The sequence below is a fragment of the Molossus molossus genome, unplaced genomic scaffold (assembly GCF_014108415.1).
Source record: "Molossus molossus isolate mMolMol1 unplaced genomic scaffold, mMolMol1.p scaffold_m16_p_17, whole genome shotgun sequence".
Taxonomy (NCBI): Eukaryota; Metazoa; Chordata; class Mammalia; order Chiroptera; family Molossidae; genus Molossus; species Molossus molossus.
Genome location: NW_023425352.1, coordinates 69,181,564 through 69,204,131, shown reverse-complemented (window position 1 = coordinate 69,204,131; position 22,568 = coordinate 69,181,564). Strand labels below are relative to the sequence as shown.

General features: G+C 56.4%; 1 protein-coding gene across 1 annotated transcript in view; it reads left to right on the top strand.

Annotated features, from left to right (window-relative positions):
* The window catches only part of WDFY4 (WDFY family member 4), a 284,390-nt gene that overhangs the window by 20,915 nt on the left and 240,907 nt on the right, over positions 1-22,568 (top strand). Inside the window, exons 2-9 of the mRNA XM_036265310.1 lie at positions 1,420-1,761; positions 8,901-9,015; positions 9,948-10,054; positions 11,813-11,947; positions 14,746-14,935; positions 16,534-16,723; positions 18,674-18,831; positions 20,071-20,523. Coding sequence (XP_036121203.1) covers positions 1,534-1,761; positions 8,901-9,015; positions 9,948-10,054; positions 11,813-11,947; positions 14,746-14,935; positions 16,534-16,723; positions 18,674-18,831; positions 20,071-20,523 — 1,576 coding nt within the window. The 5' untranslated portion in view covers positions 1,420-1,533. The remainder of the gene's footprint in view (positions 1-1,419; positions 1,762-8,900; positions 9,016-9,947; positions 10,055-11,812; positions 11,948-14,745; positions 14,936-16,533; positions 16,724-18,673; positions 18,832-20,070; positions 20,524-22,568) is intronic.

Below are 22,568 nucleotides of genomic sequence, written 5' to 3'. Positions count from 1 at the left end.
AGAGACTGAGTGGGGAGTGAGGCGTGTGAGGCACCACCTGTCCCTAGGTGTCCCCCCAAACAGGAAACAAATAACCCCTCCCCGCCCCAGCCGCCAAGCAACCGAAACAAAGTGTAAATAAAAAGTTTTCCTTGACGGCATCCTTAGCTTGTTTTTGTTAAACTCTATGTTCACAGATAGAGGCAGGGCTATCAACAGTCATTTTTCTGGGTCTGGCCCAGCTTGATATCCTTGCAAGAGTTTGCTCCTTCCCAGTTTTCAATGTTGCACTTACATATCTTTTGTAGAAAGAAAATGATTTCTGCCCTGGCCGGTTTGGCTCAGCAGTTAGAGCATCGGCCCACAGACCCAAGGGTGGCGGGTTTGATTCCCAGTCAAGGGCACACACCTAGGTTGCAGGTTCAATCCCTGGCCCCAGTCCGGGTTGAGCAGGAAGCAATCCATCGATGTGTTTCTCCCTCCCTCTGTCCCTCCCTCCCACTCTATAAAAATATCCTCAGGTGAGAAGTAACAATGACAACAACACAAATTTCTGAAAATGAAGTTTGAGGAATAAGTATGTGTGATAGAAGACGATCTGGGGGGGGGGGGGGGAGGAGAAACACCTGTAACAAAAATCAGTTGATTAAAAAGAAGACCCAGGGACACGTGGAGTTTGCACACCAAGAGTAGAACGTTTCAGAGGGTGGTGCGTGGCTGCGTGATCCCCAGCGAACTCCCACTCAGCGCACAGTGTGCGTGGTCCAGCTGGAAACAGCATGATGCGCCCCTGCTGTCTAGCCCGGGGCAAGACGCCAACCCCAGTGGGCCTCTCTGTGTGTCCACCTCTGGCTGCCGCCCTGTGCTGAGTGATCGTCTGCTGGCCGGATGCCGGGCCGGACCCCACGGGGTTCACTGTGGCTGGGGTGGAGGGCTTCTGGTGGGGGCCTGCGCAGTCTGTCATGCTGGAGCCTCCCGCGCTCGGCACCCAGACCATCGGATCTTTCTGGGCTGGGTCAGTCAAGCGTGGGGGTTTCTGAAGTCATTTTGAGGACAAAGTCCTCCAAAAAATATTTGCATGTGAACTAATAACGCCGAGGAAGAGTCCTTTAGGCTCATGGCCGGAGGAAGTTATAACTGAAGGCTGGAATCACTTGCTGGTGCAGACACTGGGAAGGTGACTTTCAGTGTCTCTCGGGGAGCTCGGTCCTTGGAAAGAGGAGCAGCTTCAGGCCAGAGGGAAACGGGCTTCGGGGTGAGAGGTTTGACTACAGCTAGACTCCCAGCTGCCTCCTGCCTTTGGCGAGGTGCTGCCTTACCTCCTGGGGAACCGGGGACCCGGCTCCCTCGGGAGACTGCGGAAAGCCAGCGCGTCAGGTTGTCGGGATCTGCGAGTCTCTCTAAATCCGAGCCTCCTCTGAAAACGTCTTCCTGTTTCAGGCATTTCGGGTTCCGGAGGAGCGTCCAGCAGGGCTGGACCGAGGGGCACAGCGGGCGGCGCTGTGACGGGGCCTTTCACACCTGCTTGTCCTCGGACTCCAGTCTGCTGGCCGCATGGAGGCGGCCCCTGCCGCTGGAGACGGGACGGAGGAGCCGGGCCCCAGGGACGAAGGCCAGCCTGAGGCTGCTCGGCCTGACTGTCCCCCTGCAGGGCAGTCTCAGGGCCCCACGGCTCTCTGGGAGATGGTGGAAAAGAAGTTTCTGGAATATCGGCAGCTGGCTCCCGGGAGCCCGGCGGAACGTCACAAGCACCTGCTGAGTCTCCTCCCACTGTTCCTGAAGGTGGGTGTCCTTGTCCCCGAAGTGTGTCGTCTCACAGTGCGGGGGGTGCTTGTCGAGCGGCTGGAGGCTGAGCTGGGTGGTTCCAGCATCATCACGGTGGCCTCCGGCTGCCTCGGGGCCAAGGGAGGCTCGTTCCAGGGTGAGGAAGGGCTGGGAATGGACGAACAGTTCACTCCGGAGTAATATTGTCACTTCCGTTAACAAAGTTAGATTGTTCGGCCACAGTCCCAGAGAAGAGACCGCTTCCTTTGGGAGCTGGGCAAGGAAAATGTCTTGAGACGTGAGTCCCAGGGACGGCTGGTCATTTCAAACTTCAGGCATGCCAACCCGGGCCCGGAAGGGCCAGAACATCGAAGTGTGCCAGTAACGCAAACTGAGGTGCAATCAGTGGGGACACCACCGCGGGGCTCCCCTCCCTGGTTACAGACACTAGGGACAGGTCCAGCCGTCCACTGGGCCAGCACTCTGGCTAGTGGCAGCTGGGACAGCAGGGGTCCAGGGGTTTCCCTTGTCCCGGAACAGAGCCCCCGACAGTGAGGTCTGCCGCACAGCAAATACATTGAAGGCTAGTTGTACAGTTGGAAACACATCGTTTCCTGAGGACTTAGTGTTCCCTTGACGACTGATTTTGAGTTATTATTCAAAACAATATCCCTGCAATCAAAGAACAATAGAATGTGAGATGTTTTTTACATTGAAAACAGACTGAGATAGACCGAGGCTTGGGCAGGTGTTATCGGGAACCCCCTTTGTTCATGATTCATCTAACTTATTAACCAGGAATATTTAAGGATTTCCAAAGATGACTCAGAATCTTCTTGGGATCATATTTATGAGGCATTGAATACTTAGGCATGTTTTTTGTAAAAAAAAAAAAAAAAGCCAAGTAACTTATTGTTCATTAAGTCATTTTCCTGCATGACTTGGACTTGTTTACCCTATTCATCCCCTTTCACAGCCTGGATAACGGACACAGACAACGCACTGGAAGAGAAGGACTAGGTTAGGAGAGGGCTCACGTGTTTTATTTCCAGCTTCCCTGCCCGACAACCTCGTGATTCGGGGAGAGCTCCGTGTCCCCCAGTTCCAGGTCCACTTTGCCTTTGGAAAGGGAAACTGAGCAGCCTCTGCCCTCACTGCGGTTCCTGGGGAGCGTGTGTGGGTTCGCCTGTCGCGTGTCTTTCCACTCAGCTAAGCAGCCGGGCTCACGTGACAGTGCCGGTGTCTGAGCGCCAGGCTCGTCCTCGCTCATCCTCCCGAAGGCTGATCTGAGAGTCCCTCTGCTCACTGCACACTCCGTCCTGGGGCCCAGGTCGTGAGAGTGCAGACGACAGAGGCTCTGCCCCACGGAGGGTTCGGTCCAAAGCAGAGGGTGCTGACTTGCACAGATGGGTCGTGTTTGGCTCACAGGGGTTAGAAATGAATTCTTGGCCATTGTTTTCAAAATGGAAAACTTTCCCCTGACAATCAGATTTCCAGTTTCCCTAGAAAATGTTGGGAGCTGTGGTACCAACACTCATATGGAGATGTTAGGGCTCCCCTCTCAGACAGAAGATGACCTCGGTCTCTCAGGTGACCCTAGTCCCCCACTCCTGACATCTCCCACCCAGGGCACCTCCTTATGTCAGCTGACCCCATAGGCATCCGAGCTCGCTTCCCCATGGGTAGCAAGCAGCTCCTGTACCAGTGAGCCTTGGTGTTGGTCCCTGATTCCCAGACCGCGCCTGGCAGCTGGAGGCACAATGGCCTGTGGGACTTCTCATCCCAGAGGCAGGCTCAAGCCCTGGGGCCATCGCTGATCTGTGTGCCTTTGAGCAACTTACAACACATCATGGAACCCGTTCCCCTCTGCGCAGTGTGCTCAGTAACACTGTGCTGGGAGCCTGAGGGTGGATGAGACACACAGGTCGTCCAGGCACAGCCCTGTACTTCCCCCCAGCTCCCATGCCCGTGGGGACCCTGACCATGATCACCGGACCACTGAACCCCTGCTCCGGCTCCCCGGCATCCGAGCCCTGGAGGGCAGAGGGTTCCGGGGCTTTAACCATCTCGCTCGTTAGCTCCGACCTGTCTACCGCCGCGTTCTTCCTGCTGAGCGCTGGCTGAGAGGACCTGCCGGGGGAAGGTTCCCGGGAAGAAACACGGGGAAGGAGGGAGGTGTCCATCAGGTGTGGTGCGGATGAGACCAAAGCGGTCGATGAAGACGGAACATCCATGGGGACGCAGGCCCCTCTGTTCCGGATTTCATAACCGTAAGACAGTGTCCTTCAAGGTCGTCTGTGAAGGAACCTCAGAAACATCAGGACTTAGGACGTTGGCCATGGCCTGTAGACCGGGGCCTTGACATCAAGCCTGAGGCAGTGTTGGTTGTCATGGAAACCGCGGCCCAGCTGGGCTCAGGCTCTGCTGAGCACCGTTGAGGGAGCCCTGGAATACTGTTTGGTGGACCGCAGTCTCTACACCTGGCTCTTTCACGCTGGGCCCAAGGAAATGAAGGTGACCTGGAAGAGTCTCTGTTCTAAGACAACGAGCATCAGGGATTCTGAGTTGTCTCCCTGCGTGGAAAGGGTGTGTCCCTGGTAGTGGAGCCTGTGACACTGGCCCAGACTCGATCAGCGAGACCCAGCATGGAGGGGGCCCATGTGCAGGCAGGGCCTGGGCGAAGGTCAGCCACATGTGCCCACCTCAGTGGTCACCGGCCATCCCGCGACGTGCTAGCTGGTGTCTCGTGGAGCAGACTCCCTCAGGGCCTTCGGTGGCACCTGCTCCCCAAAGGACTTCTCTTTAGCCGCTGGCTTTCTCTCCTAGCTGACTCCTCCAAACCCACGGAGAGGACACGCCTCTCCCTCACCCCGTCACTGTTTGCACGTACGTCTGCGTGAACCGCCAGGCGAGCACAGACGGGCTGGCGGCTCCACCTTCGATCCCAGCCCCCGTCTCATCTCCAGGGTAGAGAACTGTTGGGTGCTAAGGACTGGACGACTCGGCATTCGGGCTGCTGTCTAGGGAATAGGGTTTGCCTGATGGGCACTCAGGCACTGCAACCCCAGCAGGAGCTGCCCTGGGGGAGGGTCAGAAACAGAGCTCCCCCAGGCTCACCCCTCCCCTTCCGAGGTCAAAGAGGAGTCCTAGCCGGGCTGACAGCGAGTAACACGCACCAAGCTCTCCAGCGTATTGTGTGGCGTGTGCAAGCCCTCGCAACAGCCTTGTGAAGTGAGTGCCATCTCATCCCAGCGTCACAGACAAGGAAAAGAGGTTAGCGGGCAGCCGATCCAGAAGGGGGTTTGGTGGCCTCACGCAGGAAGAGGTGCAGAGCCAGTGACTTCTCGGTGGGCAGAGCGGCGCTCTCAGGAAAGGGCCGATGGACTATTGTCCTTTCCTGCCAAGGCCACTGGGCTGTGTTCTTCCTGAACCTCCCCCGTCACACCCAGAGCAGAAAGCACTTCTCTGGGGAGCACGGGCAGGGCCCGCTGGCTTTCCCTTGAGCTTCCAAGGGGGGGGCACTGCAGCTCCCTCGGTGCACAGACACACCCCATGACCAGAGCCCTGGAGGAAGCTGGGACTCTAGATGCAGTTGCTGAGGACTGCTGGTCGAGTGCATACTTTGAGAGGAAGCCGGCAGTGAGAGAGGGAACCCCCAGCCATCACCTCAAATCCTCACAGTCTGGGACAGACAGCCAGGCCGTGGGACAACATGGGAGAAAATAAAAGGAGGTCCTGGGTGCGGTAGACTAGAGATGTTGCAGATGGGTTCCCACCGCTGCCTTTGAGAGGCAGCACCATGTCCCCTTCTCCAGATCTGCCTGGGTGTGTGATGGCTTAGCTCATGGAATGGGCCAGAAGTGACGTTTCCAGACCCAGGCCGTGTGAGGCCTGTAGTTTCTTCCCGTCACTTGGAATATCCACACTTAGAACCTGCTGCCATGCCGTGAGGAAGCCCAAGCAGCCCCGTGTAGAGCCCGTGGAGGGAACCGAAGCGCCTGGTCTCGCAGCTGCATTGCTCCAGCAGCAGCGCCAACCTGCCAGGCCTGGGAGGCACGTCTTGGAAGTGGGTCTCTCAGCCCGTTGGCTGCCGTAGCTGAGTGAAGCGGAGAAATACCTGCCTGCTGAGCTCTGCCCAAATCGCAGGTCCATGACAAGAAGAAATGCTTGCTGTTATTTTAAGCCACTCAATTTTGGGGTGGTTTGTTATATAGAAAACCAGAACAGTGGGTGACATGGGGAGCAATGCATTCATTTCCTAGTGTGAGGGATTGAAATGAATGCTCAGTAGATTGCGTTTGGAAGTAGGATTGGTGGGTGTGCATGTGCGGATTTGTGTGCATGTGTGTGTGTGCATGCACATGCGTGTGCATGTGTGTATGTGTGTGCGCGTGTGTGCATGCACACACGTGCATGTACACAGGCATGTGTTCTTAGGCTAACTGCCTGGCCAGTGGTGCCGGGTTTAATTGTGGTTCCTCATCTCGTTAAAAACAAGTATGGACCCAGCTGACAATGGATGAGAGAGAAGTAACATTAAGGACAATAACAAGGATGACCAACAATTATTTCCAAGTGTGGTGTCCACAGAGGACGGTGAGGGTCAGCACCCCTCCTTGTCCATCCTTGACTCTACACTCTCAGAGTGGGGCCTGCAACATGATTTATTCCCATTTTGGGATAACAACATTTTTGTTGTGCTAACAAGATTTGGAGGCATCACTTTTTTTTTTTTTTACAAAGGAGAGAATAACTGTGTCACACTAGCCGAGGAAATTCATGTAAAGTCTCAAAAATGTTTTCAGCTCCCCTAAAGAACAAACCCCTAAAGTCTGAGGTGATGAGCAAGTAGTGATATTGCTGTCAAACTTGGAAACCAAGAAGGCTGTCTGTCATTCAAATGCCGGGTTTCTCCCTCTCCTCAAGAGCTTGTGCCTCATGTTCCTTTGGAGACCAAGCATCGTTTTCCTTCTCTGCCTTCCATGTGAGGGGACAGCCATGAGGCATGATGGCACAGCTTAGCTAATGTGAGTGGGTAGAAGTTCTTTAAAATATTGAGCAATATTCTCCCAGCATGCAAGTCCCAGTCTGGGGGAAAATGTAGGTCCTTTTGGAAGTTGCCTTAACTCCTGGGGTCTCCACGGTGTCGTTCAGTGAACGATTGCCTCCGTGCAGAAAACAGCACCCCTGTGGCCGGAGGCGTTGCGGCTGCTTCCAAAGTGCCCATGGAGGTCCCAGGAAGGAGTGGGAGCCTGGGGAGCATCTTGCTGAGTGTACAATTACTGTTCAACTCACAGTGGCCCAATCTGCGTTATTGTCGAGTGCCTCCTGCAGCCCCACTGCTCCGAGGCGAGCTGGATGCTTCTGAGTCAATTGCCTGCAAAGTGGTCTGCAAGGGCTTTGCCAGTGCAGGGAGGAGGTGCCACGTTTGTTAGGAAGACATCACAGCAGAGCCCTCATCCTGGGGAAGGAGATAATCTCGCCACAGACGTTTCCAGCCTGAGGACTACTTGTTGGTGTCAGGGATTCCAGTTTCCAAGTGAACGCTGGTTTCCAGGTGGTAGCCATACGTTTATTTTCTGGATGTGCGCATGCTCCTTAGGTATGCGTGAGGGGAATCCGCTCCCCACTCTGGGGCTTAACTGGTTGTCTGGGTTTGCCCTCTGGCTCAGCCTCACTTGCTGTCCAGGGTGGTGGAAACAGCACACGTAGGTGTTTGGGCCAGCGTTTGGCTCAGGACCAGCACCCGGTGCATTTGGCTATCACTCTGCGTGCTGCAGGTTTCATGACCACATGTTCACTCACCCAATATGCACTGAAGGTCTCTGTGCAGTGGTGCTGAACATTCATCCAGCGTTTTCGTAGTTTCAGCGAAGTTCTCATGTACTGTTTTATTTACAAAGGAAAGGGGCAACTCTGCTTATAGGGCAGAAAATAAAAACACTTTTCAGATACAATTTTTTTTTAAACAAAATAAATACCTAAGTACTCCCCACCCAGGTAAAGTGCATCAAACATTTCAGATACACTAACGGCACCTGTGCAGGTGTTCAGGCGCTCATTCACCTTCTGCACTCTGGTGGAAACCCTTGTCCTGCTCAGTTACCAGGAATATGGACATGTACACACAGTCACGTGGGGTTTCGTAGACTCAACGTTGTAACATTCTTCTGTAACTTGCTCTTTCCACTCAACATTCTCTGTCTGGGGTTTATCTGCACTGGTACATGTAGCTCTGCTTCTTTTTTGGTTTTACATAGTATCCTTATATAAATATGCCACAAATTATTCACACATGGTCCTGTTGATGAACATCATTTTTCCAGTTTTCCACAATCACAAATACTGCTGCAGACACACTTCTTGTCTATGTCTCCATGTGCACACGTGCCAACCTTTCCTTAGGGGGCACAGCTGGGAGAGCAATGGCCGGGTTTAGGACATGTGCCCTTCAACTTTCTTGGATCGGTAACTACTTCTTCGAAGAGGTTCTAGGTGTCGCTGGATCAGTACAGCAGGGGCTTCCGGGGTCCGTCACCTTCACCCACATATTGTGAGGCTTTTCATTTTTACCAACTTGAAAAGCATTAAATAGCTCATGCCGTTTTCATTTGCATTTTCCTGATTATCGGCAATTTGCTACTTATCTTTTATTAGTTACTTGTTTCATTTGCCTGCTTTTTAAAAGTCAGTGTGTCTTCATCTCACACAGGTGATACTTTCCCTTTGTCAGTTATATGCGCTGCAAATATTTCCTACCCACCTGTGCCTCGCCTCCTCACTTTGTATCAAGCATTTTTAACATAGAGGCGATTTTTGAAGATTTTTACTTTTTAGCGAATATAGCATCTATACCAAGGAAACACACCGAAATGGTTTCCCTTGGGAATATGATGTTCTCACTTTCTGTGGAAGGAGGGCCTCAGGTTAGATGCTCGGCCGGGTCTTTGGGCAGGAATGGGGTTATTATGTCTAGTGCATGGGAGTCCAGCAAAATCGCATTTTAAAACGTGCACAGCGGCCCCACTGCCGGTGCGAGCCTGGAGGGGGCTCCCTGAACTCGAGCCCTGGCCACGGCCAGTCCATCCTCCGGAGAGTAGGCCTCTCTGGCCCTGCTGGTAGCTGACATCTGACCACATCCTGTTGTCTGCATGCAGGCCTGGGAACACTCCGTGGGGATCATCAGCTTTCCCAGTCTCCAGAGGCTGGTCGAAGATGTTTCCCACCAGCTAGCCCAAGAAATACAGAAGGTGCTTGTGGGAAAGCCCGCAGGTAAGGGGAGAGGGGTCCTGGAGCAACACGGGAGAGCAAGACGGCGCTGGAGTCCTCGCAGGCCCCTGCTCCGCCCCCGTCTGCTTCTGGGGGACGTGGTGTGGTGGCCCAGGCCTGCCACCGAGTCCCTGGGAACAAGGGAAAGGCCAGCAGAGCAGGGAAGGGGGGCTTAGGGGGCTCTGCTGCTCCGGGGAGGGACGCACGCGGGAGGCACGCACGCGGGAGGCACGCACGCGGGAGGCACGCACGCGGGAGGCACGCACGCGGGAGGCACGCACGCGGGAGGCACGCACGCGGGAGGCACGCACGCGGGAGGCACGCACGCGGGAGGCACGCACGCCTGGAAGGCACCACGGTGAGGCACGCACTGCTGGAGCACTCACGCTGAGGCACGCAACGCGGGAGGCACGCACAGGCGGGAGGCACGCACGCTGGAGGCACGCACTCGGAGCACTACATGGCACCGGGCGGTGGAGGAGTGGCACCTGTGTTCAATGGCGAGCTCGATCCGGACGAGACCTGAGGTCAGGGCATGTTTGGGTTGTGGGTGTCCCGTGAGCTTGCTCCCCCGCGGGGCCGGAGGCCGGGCGCCTGGCTGAGGAGGGAGCTCCGAGGAGGACTAGCGAGCCTGGCGCACACTGCAGGGCTCTTGGCCGCAGAAGGGGCCGTGCGAGGCCGAAGTGAGGCGAAGACGGGACTGTGGGAGGTCGGTCGCGGAGGGACCCCTTCTCCGGTAGCAGTGGGGAGCCGTGCGCGGCTGCTGAGCAGGGGTGCCCGCAGTGCCTGAGAGGCGGCGCAGATTCGGGTGGCACTGCGGGCCGGGCAGGCGGTGGGCGCCCCGACCGATGCCAGGGTGCACTCGTGGGAAGAGGAGCCCGGGGGGAAGGCTTCCGCGCCCCCCGCTGGTGACACTTCCTCCACCCGCGTCCCAGAGCAGGCGCGGGCGGCCGCCAGGCAGCTGCTGCGGTGGAAGGGCGACTCGGACCAGGACGGCTACCTGCTCCTGAAGGCGGTGTTCGTGCTCACCGGCGCCGACTCGGTGAGTCCCGGGCCGGCCTGGCCTCCCCACGGTGACCCAGGGGAGTCTCCGCTCCGGCTGCGGGCTCCGGAGAGTCTGCCTTCCCGTGACACTGACCTCCTGCCTTTCACTTCGGAAACTCGGCTTTGCCTTTGCGGCCGACGCCGTGTAACCGCAGCGACCCGCTTGACCTCTGTGACTGCAAGGCCTCCCTCTAGGGCGGCTGTGCCCCTGTGTCCGGGAGGGGCTGGGCGCGTCCCCCCCTCCCCCATCCCCCGGGGCGAGGACTCCCTGCTGTGTAACCCGGCTGTCTGGCTCCAGAGCCCGAGCTCAGAGCCACAGCTCTGTTCCTCCTCCTTCAAACTCAGAGCCACACCTGTGGGCACCGGTCCGCCCTGCTGGCCCAGAGACGTGCTCGGAGGAGGCCTCTCCCCTTGCCTCCCCACCCGCGCCCCATCCTGGCTGTGGTCATGTCCTCCCACTGTGGAGAGGGGCCTGGTGCCTCCTCCCTGAGTGGTCTGCGGATGGCTGCTGTCGTCTCAGGCAGAGGCCGTGGCCATCAGCAGAACTGGCAGCGGCCACCTTCAGGCAGGCCAGAGACTCATTCGTCTGCCCTGTGTTGGGCACGCCCACTGTGATGGGACTACCTCGAGGCAAGGGGGGCAGCAGGGGCAGACACCCACCAGCCTTAGGGAAGTGTGTGTGTGTGGGGGGGAGGGCCACCTGGCTTTTCCTCCATGCACATGGCGGGAGCCCTGTCGACATAGCAGCCCGAACACAGCAAGGCTCCCTCTCCTGCTCCTGGGAAAGGATGTTTTCAGTCTGAGCAGGAAAAAGGTAACTTGAAGGGGGCTCTTCCGCTGTGACAGCCAGGCCCAGAGCAGTGAAGGAGGGGAGCAGGGGCTTTCAGGGGCACCAGCGGAGCAGGAGGACAGGGGGAGCGCCCTGGGCTGGGTCAGGGCTGCACAGGTGACAAGGACAGGCAGACACTACCCCCAACAGGAGCTGTTAGGGCAGCGAGGCCAGCCTGCCGCCTGCGATCCCTTTCTGGCCTGTTTTCCTTCTGCTCTTCTAGTTTTGTAGACAATCTACTTTAGATGAACCCCACAGGCGCGCACAGGCACACGCACACGCACACGCGGTCGTCCTCGTGGAGCCAAAGGGAGAGCGCAGGGAAGAAAGGCCCCAGGAGCTCCACTGAGGCTGGTCTCTGCCAGCTCCCTGTCTCTCCCCCTCCGGCAGCCTGGGCGCTGGTCTTCGCTGTCAGTCACAGGAGGGTGTAGACCTGATGAGAGGGTGGGCGGGGCCTGGTCAGGTGCCACAGTCAGTTCTTTGCACTTGTCATGAGCCAGCCCCCCGACTGAGTCCCCATGTCCTGCTCAGCGGAGCCATGGCCGGGACAGCCCTGTGCTTGCCCCGCACCAGTCTCCCTCTTCCCTCCCTCTTCCCTCCCTCTTCCTCTTCTTCCTGCCAACTGTCTGTCTGTCAAAATGGAGCATTTAGAGGGCACACAGCACGCACCTGCTCCGAAACTAACCCTCCTCCCCCCACTGAGTCCTGGACAGTGGCTGCCCGAGAGGAGGGGACAGCGAGCGAGGACGCACAGCCCACAGCGCTCACCACTGCTCTTCCCTTGCAGGAGACGCTGGGCAGAGTGGCTGAGTCCTGGACAGTGGCTGCCCGGAGAGGAGGGGACAGCGAGCGAGGACGGCACAGCCCACAGCAGTGCTGTGCTGGCCCCGCGGCCTTGGCCCACTCACCACTGCTCTTCCCTTGCAGGAGACGCTGGGCAGAGTGGCTGAGTCTGGGCTCCCAGCCCTGCTCCTGCAGTGTCTGTACCTCTTCTTTGTCTTCCCTCCGGACAAGGACGAGCTTTTGGAGAATGATGTGCAGGTCCAGAGGATGTTCGTGCAGGTGAGTGACAGGCGGGCCGAGCGCTGGGTGGAGACCACACCCTACCCCCGAGATGCTCAGTCCGCTCCAGGCGCCCAGCTCACGCTCTGCCCACGCTCTGCAATCCCGAGGCCGGCGCTGGCAGGCGGGTTTTCCTCTTTGTGTCTCTGCATCCACGCCGTGCCCCTTCCCAGAAGGCGGGCTCCTCCTCAGCCCCTCCCGCTCCCGCTCCCGCTCCCGCCTGCACCCCATCTTGCTGGCCCTGCTCAGCATCTGGAACCTCTGTCTCTGGCCCCTTCCCCTCCCCTCTGAGCACACTAATGACACTTGCATACCTGTAGCCAGTGTTTTCTGAGCACTGTCTTGGACCTGTCGCCTGTCACCCCCGGGAGCCCCTCTGCCATCCCAGGATACACGTAGCTCCATCTCCCTAATTCTGTGCAAACTACGGTGCAGTGAGGAAACATGAAGTCTGGTCACGGGTGGGGGCTGGGCGGGGGCCGTGGAATCTAGACCCAAGTTCCTCTCCCCCGAGTGAGCGTAGCGCTATCCTCACGCTCTGTCCACACGGGCAAACCACGCGGCAGAGCCCACCTGTGCTCATCAGGTCTTCCTCGTTTCCTCCCCCGGAAAATGTGAAGTTCCCGGGTATGGCTCTGTGCCAGGCCAACAGTCCCCTCGGCAAGCAGTCCCCTGTCTTGTACAGGTGACAGACAGAGGGTGTGGGAGCCAGTGGGGACAGTGTCCAGTGTGTTCAGTACTCCGGAGGAACAGGCGAAGGTGTGCCGGGAACGAGGGCAAGGGCACTGGTTCACAGGGAGCTTGAAGGAGGCTGTTCCGAGGGCGCGGACCAGAGCTGAGGGTGGGGAGGAGCTGTAGGGGGCGCAGTGGGGCAAGGAGCAGAGATGGTCATCCACCGAGGCCAAGGGTCACCGAGGCCAAGGGTCACGGAGGCCAAGGGTCACGGCCAGTCCCAGGGCTGCCAGCTTGGACCCGGTCACTGCCGGAGGGCCAGTGGGTCCAGGTGGAAGGAGCTTTCCATACTCACTGAACTGGGAGGAAGTCCAGTTAAACCAGCAAGAGCCAAAGAGAGAGGAGGCAGGGTGGGGGGTGAGTCCCAGCGGAGCTCTGTGTGCCAGGACACACCGAGTGGACAGACGGTGTCCGAAGTCCACAGGGAGACTGGAGTGGTGGGGACACGGGCTCCAGTTAGGTTACAGTACAGGGTTTAGGAATACACTTGCTTGCTTGCTTTTTTTTTGTTACAGAATTTTCTCCTGATTCCCCCTTCCTCCTCCCTCCCCGCCCTGTCCCCAGCTTTGTTGGCCATGTCCATTGTTCATGCATATAAGTTCTATGGTTTATCTGTCCCCCACCACCCCCTCTTCTGGGGATTGTCAACCTGTACCCCACTTCCATGTCTCTGTGACTACCCCGTTCCTCAGGCTGTTATATTCATTATATTCCACAAATAAGTGAGATCATATGATACTTGCCTTTCTCTGTTTGGCTTGTTTTGCTTAGGATAATAACTTTCCAGGTCCCTCCATGTTGTCTCAAAGGATAAGAGATCTTTCTTTCTTACAGCTGCATAGTACTCCATTGTGTATATGTACCACTGCTTTTTTATCCATTCGTCTACTGTTGGACACGGGCTGTTTCCAGATCTTAGCTATTGTAAATAGTGCTGCTATGAACATAGGGGTACATATATTCTTTCTGATTGGTGTTTCAGGCTTCTTAGGATATCTTCCTAGAAGTGGGATCACTGGATCAAATGGCAGTTCCATTTTTAATTTTTTGAGGTAACACCATATTGTTTTCCATAGTGGCTGCACCAGTCTGCATTCCCACCAGCGGTGTACTAGAGTCCCCTTTTCTCCACACCCTCTCCAACACTTGTTGTTTGATGATTTGTTGATGGCGGCCATTCTGACAGGTGTGAGGTGATACCTCATTGTTGTTTTAATTTGCATCTCTCTGATGATTAGTGATGTTGAGCATTTCTTCATATGTCTCTTAGCCATTTGTATGTCCTGTTTGGAGAGGTGTCTATTCAGTTCCTATTCCCATTTTTTAATTGGGTTCTTTGTCTTCCTTTTGTTGAGCTGTATGAGCACTCTCTAAATATTGGAAATTAACCCCTTATCTGATATATCATTGACAATTATGCTCTCCCATACAGTGGGTTTCCTTTCCATTTTGGTGCTTGTTTCTTTTGCTGTGCAGAAACTTTTGAATTTGATGTAATCCCATGTGTTCATTTTCTTCTTTGTTTCTGTTGCCTTAGGTGATGTATCTGAAAATTCTGCTGCGTATGATGTCTGAAATTTTGTTGCCTACAGTTTCTTCTAGGATTTTTGTGGATTCATGAGTCACATTTCAGTCTTTTATTCATTTTGAGTTTATACATGTGTATAGTGTAAGTGGATGGTCTCGTTTCATTTTTTTGCATGTAGCTGTCCAATTTTCCCAGCACCATTTATGAAAGAGGCTGTCTTTACTTCTGCTTTTTAAACAGCACTGGTTCCTGTCGGTTCTGTGTTAATGGTTGATGCCATTTTCCTGGCATTTCTACATAAAACGACGCCTGTCTAAGTCCAACACTTCCTTGTTACTCTGACCTGGAAGGGTAACTCTGCTGCTATAGGGTGTGAGTGCAGACGCCCCGCATCCTTTTCTAGGGGGCATTGTTGACCACGCTGGTCTGGGCACAGGTGACAACATACAATCTTACTTTTCAGTCAGGAACAAACCCACTGCAGTGAGGAGGCTTCCTAACCAGTCTTCGTGGCTTTCTCTCCCTCTCTCTCTCTCAGATGTTGCTCAACATCTGCAGTGAGTCTCCGGGGCTGGAGGGACTCCTCTCCGGGAATGAGCTGCAGTCGTTACTCATCGCTACGACCTGTTTTCGGGAGCACAGCTGCTGCTTTTGGAAGGAGCCTACCTTCTGTGTGCTGAGGGCCATCTCCAAGGCCCAGCACCTCGGCATCATCCAGTACCTGCAGAGTGAGTGCGGGGCCAGGGGCTGGCTGTGGGCCCAGAAGGGAGTTCTGCAAGGCTGACTCCAGGGAGGACATTTTTTTTTTTTTTTTTTTTATCCTCACCCGAGGACATTTTTCCATTTTTGTTCAGGTAGAGTGGGAGGGGGAGAGAGGAACAGAGAGAGAGAGAGAAACATCGACGTGAAAGGGACACATCGAGTGGCTGCCACCCACACAACCGACCAGGGCCGGGGACAAACTGCAACCGAGGTACATGCCCTTAGCGGGAACTGAACCCGGGTCTCTCAGGACCGCAGGCCGACGCTCTAACCGCTGAGCCAAACCGGCCAGGGCAGGGACAACATTTTGACAGAGGTTCATGGCAGCTGACCTTACCTGCTCTGTGGCATTTCCTTAGCTCACCACTACAGTGCCTCTTGGGGACACAGTTGTCCATTCTTTGGGCTGACCCCAAGGTATGGAGTCTTCTAGGGAGCAGGTCAGAGCCTGCCAGTGTGCCCTGCTTGTGCACAAACACTTGCCCTGTGGTCTGCCTTCTCTCGGGGCCTCCTGTAAGAGGGCGTCAGCCAGCCAGAGCCCCCCCTGGTGCTGTGGCAGAGCCAGACGAAACAGCAGACCAGTTCCAGGGGTCCAAGGTCCCGGGAGGCCAGGGCCCAGCAGTCACGGTCCAGGGCTGAGCTGGGCCTGCGGGCCTTGGCATCCCCTCCTCACAGGCTGGAGCTGCAGACCCTAAGAAAGGCTCTGTGCATTGGTGGTGAGGGGCCCTCATGCACTGTTCTAGCTGCAAAAGTTCTGCGCAGTGGGAGCCTGCCCCAGGAGTGCCGTACTGGAGAGCAGTGGGTGGTTCTGCAGGTGTCCAGGCTGGGGAGGGGGGGGGGGCTGGCCTGGCACCACCTGCCCAGCCCTGAACTCTGTGCTGTCCCGCCCACGGCTGACTGCCAGGCTCTCCCAGGCCTCAGGGCCCAGGACTGAGCACCGTGTCTCCCAGGCGCCGTTCTCCCTGACTTCCTGGCACTCAGGAGGCATCTCCCAGGGAAAGAGGCTGACAGTGATCAGTCAGAATGCAGATCCAGTGACATTTCTCCCGGGATGCAACTCTCTCCTGACTTCCCACAACCCTGGGGCCCTGGCCTGGCCAGAACTCCCGAGCTGGCCCTGCTGGTCCACCTCCCTGGGCCCCGCAGAAGAGACCCTCCGGGAGCTGACACTCCCCACCCTCTGCCCCTCACCTTGGCACACACACCTTACTCCTCCCGGCACTATTCCTCTGGCCGCTTCCGGCTCCCTCCAGTGCTCGTCCTTGGGGCCTCCCCAGGCTCGGGTCCTGGGTCCCGCATCCCGTCCCCAGTGGACCAGACCCCCCGCTGGCTCAGTGACTAGTGGAGGGCAGAGAGGCCTCCTCCCGTCCTACTGCTCTCCGGCTCCGCAGAGTGCGGCTCAGGTGGCGCTTCCCAGGGAGAGTTTTCTCGATCCAAGAGCCCGAAGGAAAAGTTTTGGATGAATTCCCATTCACATCTTCATACCCGGATGGGGCGGGAGGGGGGAGGAAGCCTGGCGGAGAAGCTGTTGCTCCTGAGCAGAGGGTGGTGTTTTCTCCTGCAGCCACGGACTGTGTCAAGATGTCCCTCCAGAACCTGTCCCGGCTGGCGGACGCTCTCCCTGCCCCCGAGCTGAGTGAGGCCCTGAGCCTCATCTTGGGCTTCGTGAAGGACTCCTACCCTGTCTCCCCGGCTCTGCTCCTGGAGTTTGAGAGCGGGGAGGGCTACCCGCTGCTGCTCCAGGTGTTCCTCCGGTAAGTGGTGTGCTCGGTGGGGGGATCTGCCAAACCTAGGCCCTCAGAATCATGGGGTGCTTTGCAGAAAGACAGACGTGGAGGCTTCTCCCGAGTGTCCTCTGAAATGCATATCTCTGTAGAGCATGGCCAGAAAGACTTTTGCTGCAGAAGTGATTCAACCTGCAGTGAGCTTGGGAGCCAGAGCCGTTGCCTTGGAGAACTGGGTGACTCTGATAGTACAGTCATCCCTGCCACTTCGTGCTTTGTCGTTTGCAGCTTCACTGTATTGCATTTTTCAAAAATATATTCATTAAAAAGTGGATTGAGACAGTAAAAATGATACAGCACACACTCAGTTGTCTGAGTCAATCATACACCCCTGTATCACAATTACAATTAAAATTACTGTTCGTGTGGACTGTAGGCCTATGTATTCAAGCACCCCAGGGATCATTCAATGCCAGGTGCCACCGCTAGAGTCTAGAACGGATTAACCGTGATAAACGAGGGACGACTGTAATTGTACCAAGTCCCTTTGGTGGCAGGTACCACTCGTATGCGGCCAGCCTGACAGGCACCTGTCAGAGCCCACTCCTCCATGCGGGGGCGCTTTCTGGAAGGCTGCAGGCTCCGCCTGTATGCTGCAGGGCTGGGAGGACCAAGGAATCAAGCCAGGAGCAGTCCTCAACCAGTGATTGGCAGAAGCTGATGAATAAATACCCAGCAAAGTTGCCTCTTGCAGGTGGGAGGGGGAGAGCCATACCTGCCTCCCGGAGTCCCTGGTGGATCAGTTGCCTGGTGAGGTGCTGGCTTGACAAGGCGTCCCTGCTTCTCCCCGTGGCTCAGAGCTTCTCCCCTACGGGCGCTTTGGGGTCAGTTCCCAAGCAAACTGTTCTCCCTTAAGTCCTCACCCGCAGGAAGTCAGATGAAGACTTCCGCTGGGTCAGGACTAATTCCTCTGACTTGCCGCGTCACCCTCAGCTCGGGTCCAGGGCTTGGATAAGCCAAGAGATGGAAACCAAAGCCTGTCAGGATTTCCCAGACTCCTCCACAGTCTCGGGGAGCCGCTTAGGGGCGAGCCCATGTGGGTTTCCGTGGCTCTGCTCTGAGCAGAGAAGCCCTTTCCCTCTGTGGGGTGCAGCTGGCGCTGCACTTCCTGGCCTGCACTCCGGCAGCCCCCCAGGGGGGGCGTGGGGCGTGGATGAGGGTGAAGTCGCTCAGCCCAGTCTCCAAAGGGGTGATTCAATGACACCTCGAGGGCCTTGTGACGCCACACTTTGCATTTGTCAGAACCTGGCCACCTGGCTACTGCCACCACGAGGGGCTGTCGGAGCAGTTCTTCGGCATGTGGTTGGTTATGTGTGAGGTTGGTTCACCCCATATTTCCCGTGGGAAGCAGGAGGGGAACTGAGCCCGTCCCAGGGATGCCAGGAAGGATCTTGCAGCTCACTGGTTTTCCTTCCTGCCCTAACTGAGGCCCACTGCGGACACTCCGCTGCCGTCATGGCAGGGCTGGGGAGACCTGGGAGCCCCTTCTCTGCAGAGCAGCGGTAGCCCCACACACCAGCAGCTGAAGCAGAAACTCGACGCAGCCTTGAAATAAGCATCAGGAAGTCTAATGAAGTCGAGTTATTTCCCATGACGTTTCTTTCGTTGCTCTTTGGAAACGTTTATTCCTTTTGGGGTGCTCCTGCCAAAGCACATGACTTTGGGGGACCCGGCCACGGAGAGCAGCTGCTGTCGCTCTCCCCAGTTTCTCTGGATTCTGACTGCGCGGCTCTAAGGCTGATTTCTGCACACTGTGGCTTTTCCCCAGGACATGGCCCTGGCCTTCTAGTGCTGACATGGGGAGACCTTTGGGGTCTCTCTCAGCACCTCTGTTTAGTCTCCGATCCCAGTGGGGAATGTCATGAGCAAGTGTACCTGCTTTGTCCCAGAATGCAGGGAGCTGGCCTTCTGTCCCTGCAGGTACGACGGGCTGAGCCTGAGCGGAGAGGACCCCCACTTGGAGGAGCTCCTGGGGCTGGTGGTGTGGCTGACGACCTGCGGGAGGTCGGAGCTGAAGGTGTTTGACAGCGTCACCTACCCCCAGCTGGAGGGCTTCAAGTTCCACGACGAGGCTTCCGGTGGGTCGTCCTGTGCCCCGGGTGCCCGGCAGCCGTGGGCGCTGACCCGGACAAGGCCGTACAGGCTTTTCCCCGTTCTTCACAAAGAACAGACACATGTCAGGGGCACGGCAGGCCCAGTCTGTCATGCCTTTGGGGAGATTGCTGTGGAGTGAAAAATCTCTCCTCCATAGATCTTTCTAGCTCCCCGGGCAGACTTCGAGCAGATGTTTGCTTGATCAAGGCGAACACTCTCAGGTAGCACAGGGGCCTCCGGTCTCCGCCACCATCTCTGCTGTGATGTCCTCTTGACATTCGCTGGTATAATGGGGACGAGGGCCCGACACAGTCACCCAAGCTCAGGGTCAGTGCCACCTCAGTCCTTTGGGATGCTGATGGGTTTATTGATGACTGACTGCCCCAGGCTGGGCCCCTGGTTCCTGTTCCCCGGAAATGCTCTGTAGTGACTGTCACACATACCTGGAACCCTGGTCCACTCTGCTGCAGAATATGCCTGACTTGACCGATGACGGCGTCAGGAAGCTGGTGACACCAGGTGGTGGGCCAGCGTGTGCATCAGGCAGGAAACCTGCACAGGGGCGAGGTGTGGGCCAGCTTCTGGTCTCGGCCCGAAGGAATGAGTCTTAACCTTCACGCCTGAGAGAAGGCAGGGGTGGTTCAAAATGTCTTTATTCAATAGCGTGTTTAAAAATGAAACAAACTTTGCTTAGTAATCTGTAAAATTATTTGATTTAAATTTATTAAAGCCAGTCTTTAACCCAGGGCTGCCTAGTGGGCACGGCGTGGATGACATGAAATCTGTAGGTGTCCTGGTAGCCATAGTAAAATACCAGCCAAGCAAATACAAAAAAACCAGCTTAAATTATTTTTCATAGTATATCCCATTTAACCCACTATATCCAAACTATTACTCTCTCAATATGTGGTCATTAGAAGTAATTTTTAATTTTTTCATTTTCATTTTGTTGCTGGCGTTGTTTTCTTGGTGTTGTGTCTTGGAGACCAGTGTGCGTTTGTACATTCATGAAACAGTCCCGAGCACACTTCGTGCTCCATGAGCCACCACGCCCTGGACCGCGCGACTCCGGTCTTACATGCTGGGCGCTGGAGCTCTGAACCGCTGGTGAACATTTCCCCACAGGGGCTGGAAAACAGGAACTTGCGTGCTATTTCCTGATGCTAATGAGATCTCGATGCAGCAGGAATGACTTGTCGGATCATTCCTGTCTTCACTTTCAGGGGTGACCGTTAAGAATCTGCAGGCCTTCCAAGTCCTGCAGAATGTTTTCCACAAAGCCAGCGACCCCATCCTCTGCACGAAAATCCTGTCGGCCGTCAGGGCCATGTGGGCCTGGAACGCGCGCAACTTCTTCCTGCTGGAGTGGACGCTGCAACCGATCTCGAAGTTCGTGGAGATCGTGCCCCAGAAGCCGGCCCAAGTGCAGAAGCATTTCTTCCGGCTGCTGGAGGCTCTGGTGTTCGAGCTGCACTATGTGCCCCACGAGATCCTGGCGAAGGTGCAGCGGCTGATCAAGGACAGCCCCGAGCCGCCCTGCACCCTCGTGGCCCTGCAGAGCGTCCTCAGGATAGCGGGTGCAGACCCCCTCTTCACAGACATCTTCCGGGACTCGGGGCTCCTGGGCCTGCTGCTAGCCCAGCTCCGGAAGCGGGCCAAGGTCTTGAGGAAGACAGGTGCGTGGACGCGTCGGAGGTAGGCGGGCACAGGCTGGGTGGGGGTCGGCTGGGCCTGTTCTGCGTGCCCACCTCGCTGCTCACCAACACAGCGGAGACAATGAGCATCCCTGTCACTGTCCCACGAGGGTCAGGTAAGGTCTCCCTGCGCGCATGACCTCACAGAGTAGCAGCCTCCCTCCTTTCCGTCGCTGGCTGATCGTCCCCACCGGGAGATGAGGGGTGGCTTCGACCTTAAACAGGTGTGTGGAGCCAGCTCGGCCGTGAGTTCTCAGCTTTGAGATGTTTTCTGCCTTAGATGTTGCCTGAGTGTGTCGATGGGGAGGTGGCAGGAGGAGGTTTTCAGTAATGGAAGAGGGAAGGGAGCTCAGAGAGCTCGGGGCTCTGGGGGACCAGTCTGGGTCATCTGGGATATGGCCGCCTGCTCACTCGGTGCTGTTGGGTCCCATGGTCTCCCATCTGGACCAGGGGCCATTGCTATTCAGCTCGGCCCCCCTGATTTGGGCCATCCTTTGTTTACCCTGCTGGCTATGTACCCACGCTCCTTGGCATTGCCCCCACCCCTGCTCGGCCCCACACTCTGCACCCTCAGCCGGACGGCAGGTCCCCTGTGCAGGGGCGTGCACTCAGGAGTGCTGTCTGGGTTCTCTCGCTGCCTGACAGCACCCGTGCACACTGCGGTTGTGCAGCCCCACCTCCACCGGCTTCCAGGGATCAGTGTGGAAACTCCTCTTTCCCTCCCGGCTTTCCCACCCCTGTTCACACCTGCTCCCTGGGGCTGCAGCTGGAGGGATAGCAGACTCAGGAATCAGCCACTTCCCTCTCTCCACCTTTGGTTTCTTCTCCTTCTCCTACTACACTAGCCTGGAGGGACTGGGGACCCTCTAGCCACTGGCCCCTTTTGGAATTTAACTCATACTCATACTCAAGCTCAAGTCATCAGTCTGTCCGCTTCCCAGGCCTCTCCCAGGGGAAGACACGAAGGGACAGCGCGTGGACACTGGGCCAGCCAGACCTGGCTGGAACCCTGGCTTTGCTGCGTGACCCTAAGCAAATCGCTCAGCTTCTCTGAGTCCCTTTCCTCCTCTGTGAAATAGCGACACACACACACACGCGCGCGTGCACACACACATGGCTGTTGTGAAAATTCAATGAGGAAATCTGGAAAGGGCCTATTGTTGTGCTTGGTGCACAGTAGGTGCTCAAGAAATGTTAGTCGTTTTGTCCCTGTGTAACCTGTGTCCAATGTGGAGGAGGAGGGATCTCGCAACCTTTTGGAGCCCAGGAAGGGCCCTTGCCTCCTTGGGGTGCCAGGGCCGAGCAGCAGCTGCTCCCGCCTTGGGATGTCCGGGCCCCCAGCCACGTCTTCAAGAGTCTTTTGTATCAGCTTCTTCCTATCGGTCTGTAGTTTTTTTGGTCAGTGTTTCCGTGTTAGCTTAGCTAAGTACTGCTTTTCAGCAGCCTAACATTGAATTCATTCCTAAACCCAGTCCCAGACCCATGAACATGCCCAGGGAATTCAAATGTTTTGGTGAGCTGCGGTATCTGACCCTACTTTGTGGTGTCTACCGTGAGTGTTTCTGGGATACACTGTCTCCTTGTTAGTAAACTCGACCTTTCCTCACTCATTATTCCCCAAATGGGACTGACTGCTGTGGTGTCAGGCATGTTCTGACTGGGGATTCGAAGGTGCGCACACAGGTCTGATTTGCCTCCATGGATCGGGTGGGGCCACCATCTACTCCAGTTTCCCAAGCACCTCCCGCCCATGTGTGAGCCGGCGGTCCTCTCTCCTCAGCACGAGTGTGACGCTACCCAGGTGTCCAAAGGGAGACCAAGGAGGCCGGGCTGCAGGCCTTCTAGGGAATAGTCGTTCCCCCGTGTGGCCCTCCCCCCCGGTTATCGGCATCAGATGTTAGCTTGTTAGAAACACAATTATAGGACTGCACTCAAGACCTCCTAAGTCAGAAACCCTGGGGAAGGGGACCAGCTCCTGGGTTTTAACAGTGCACCTCCAGGAGATGTCACTGTGGTTCAGGCGGAGA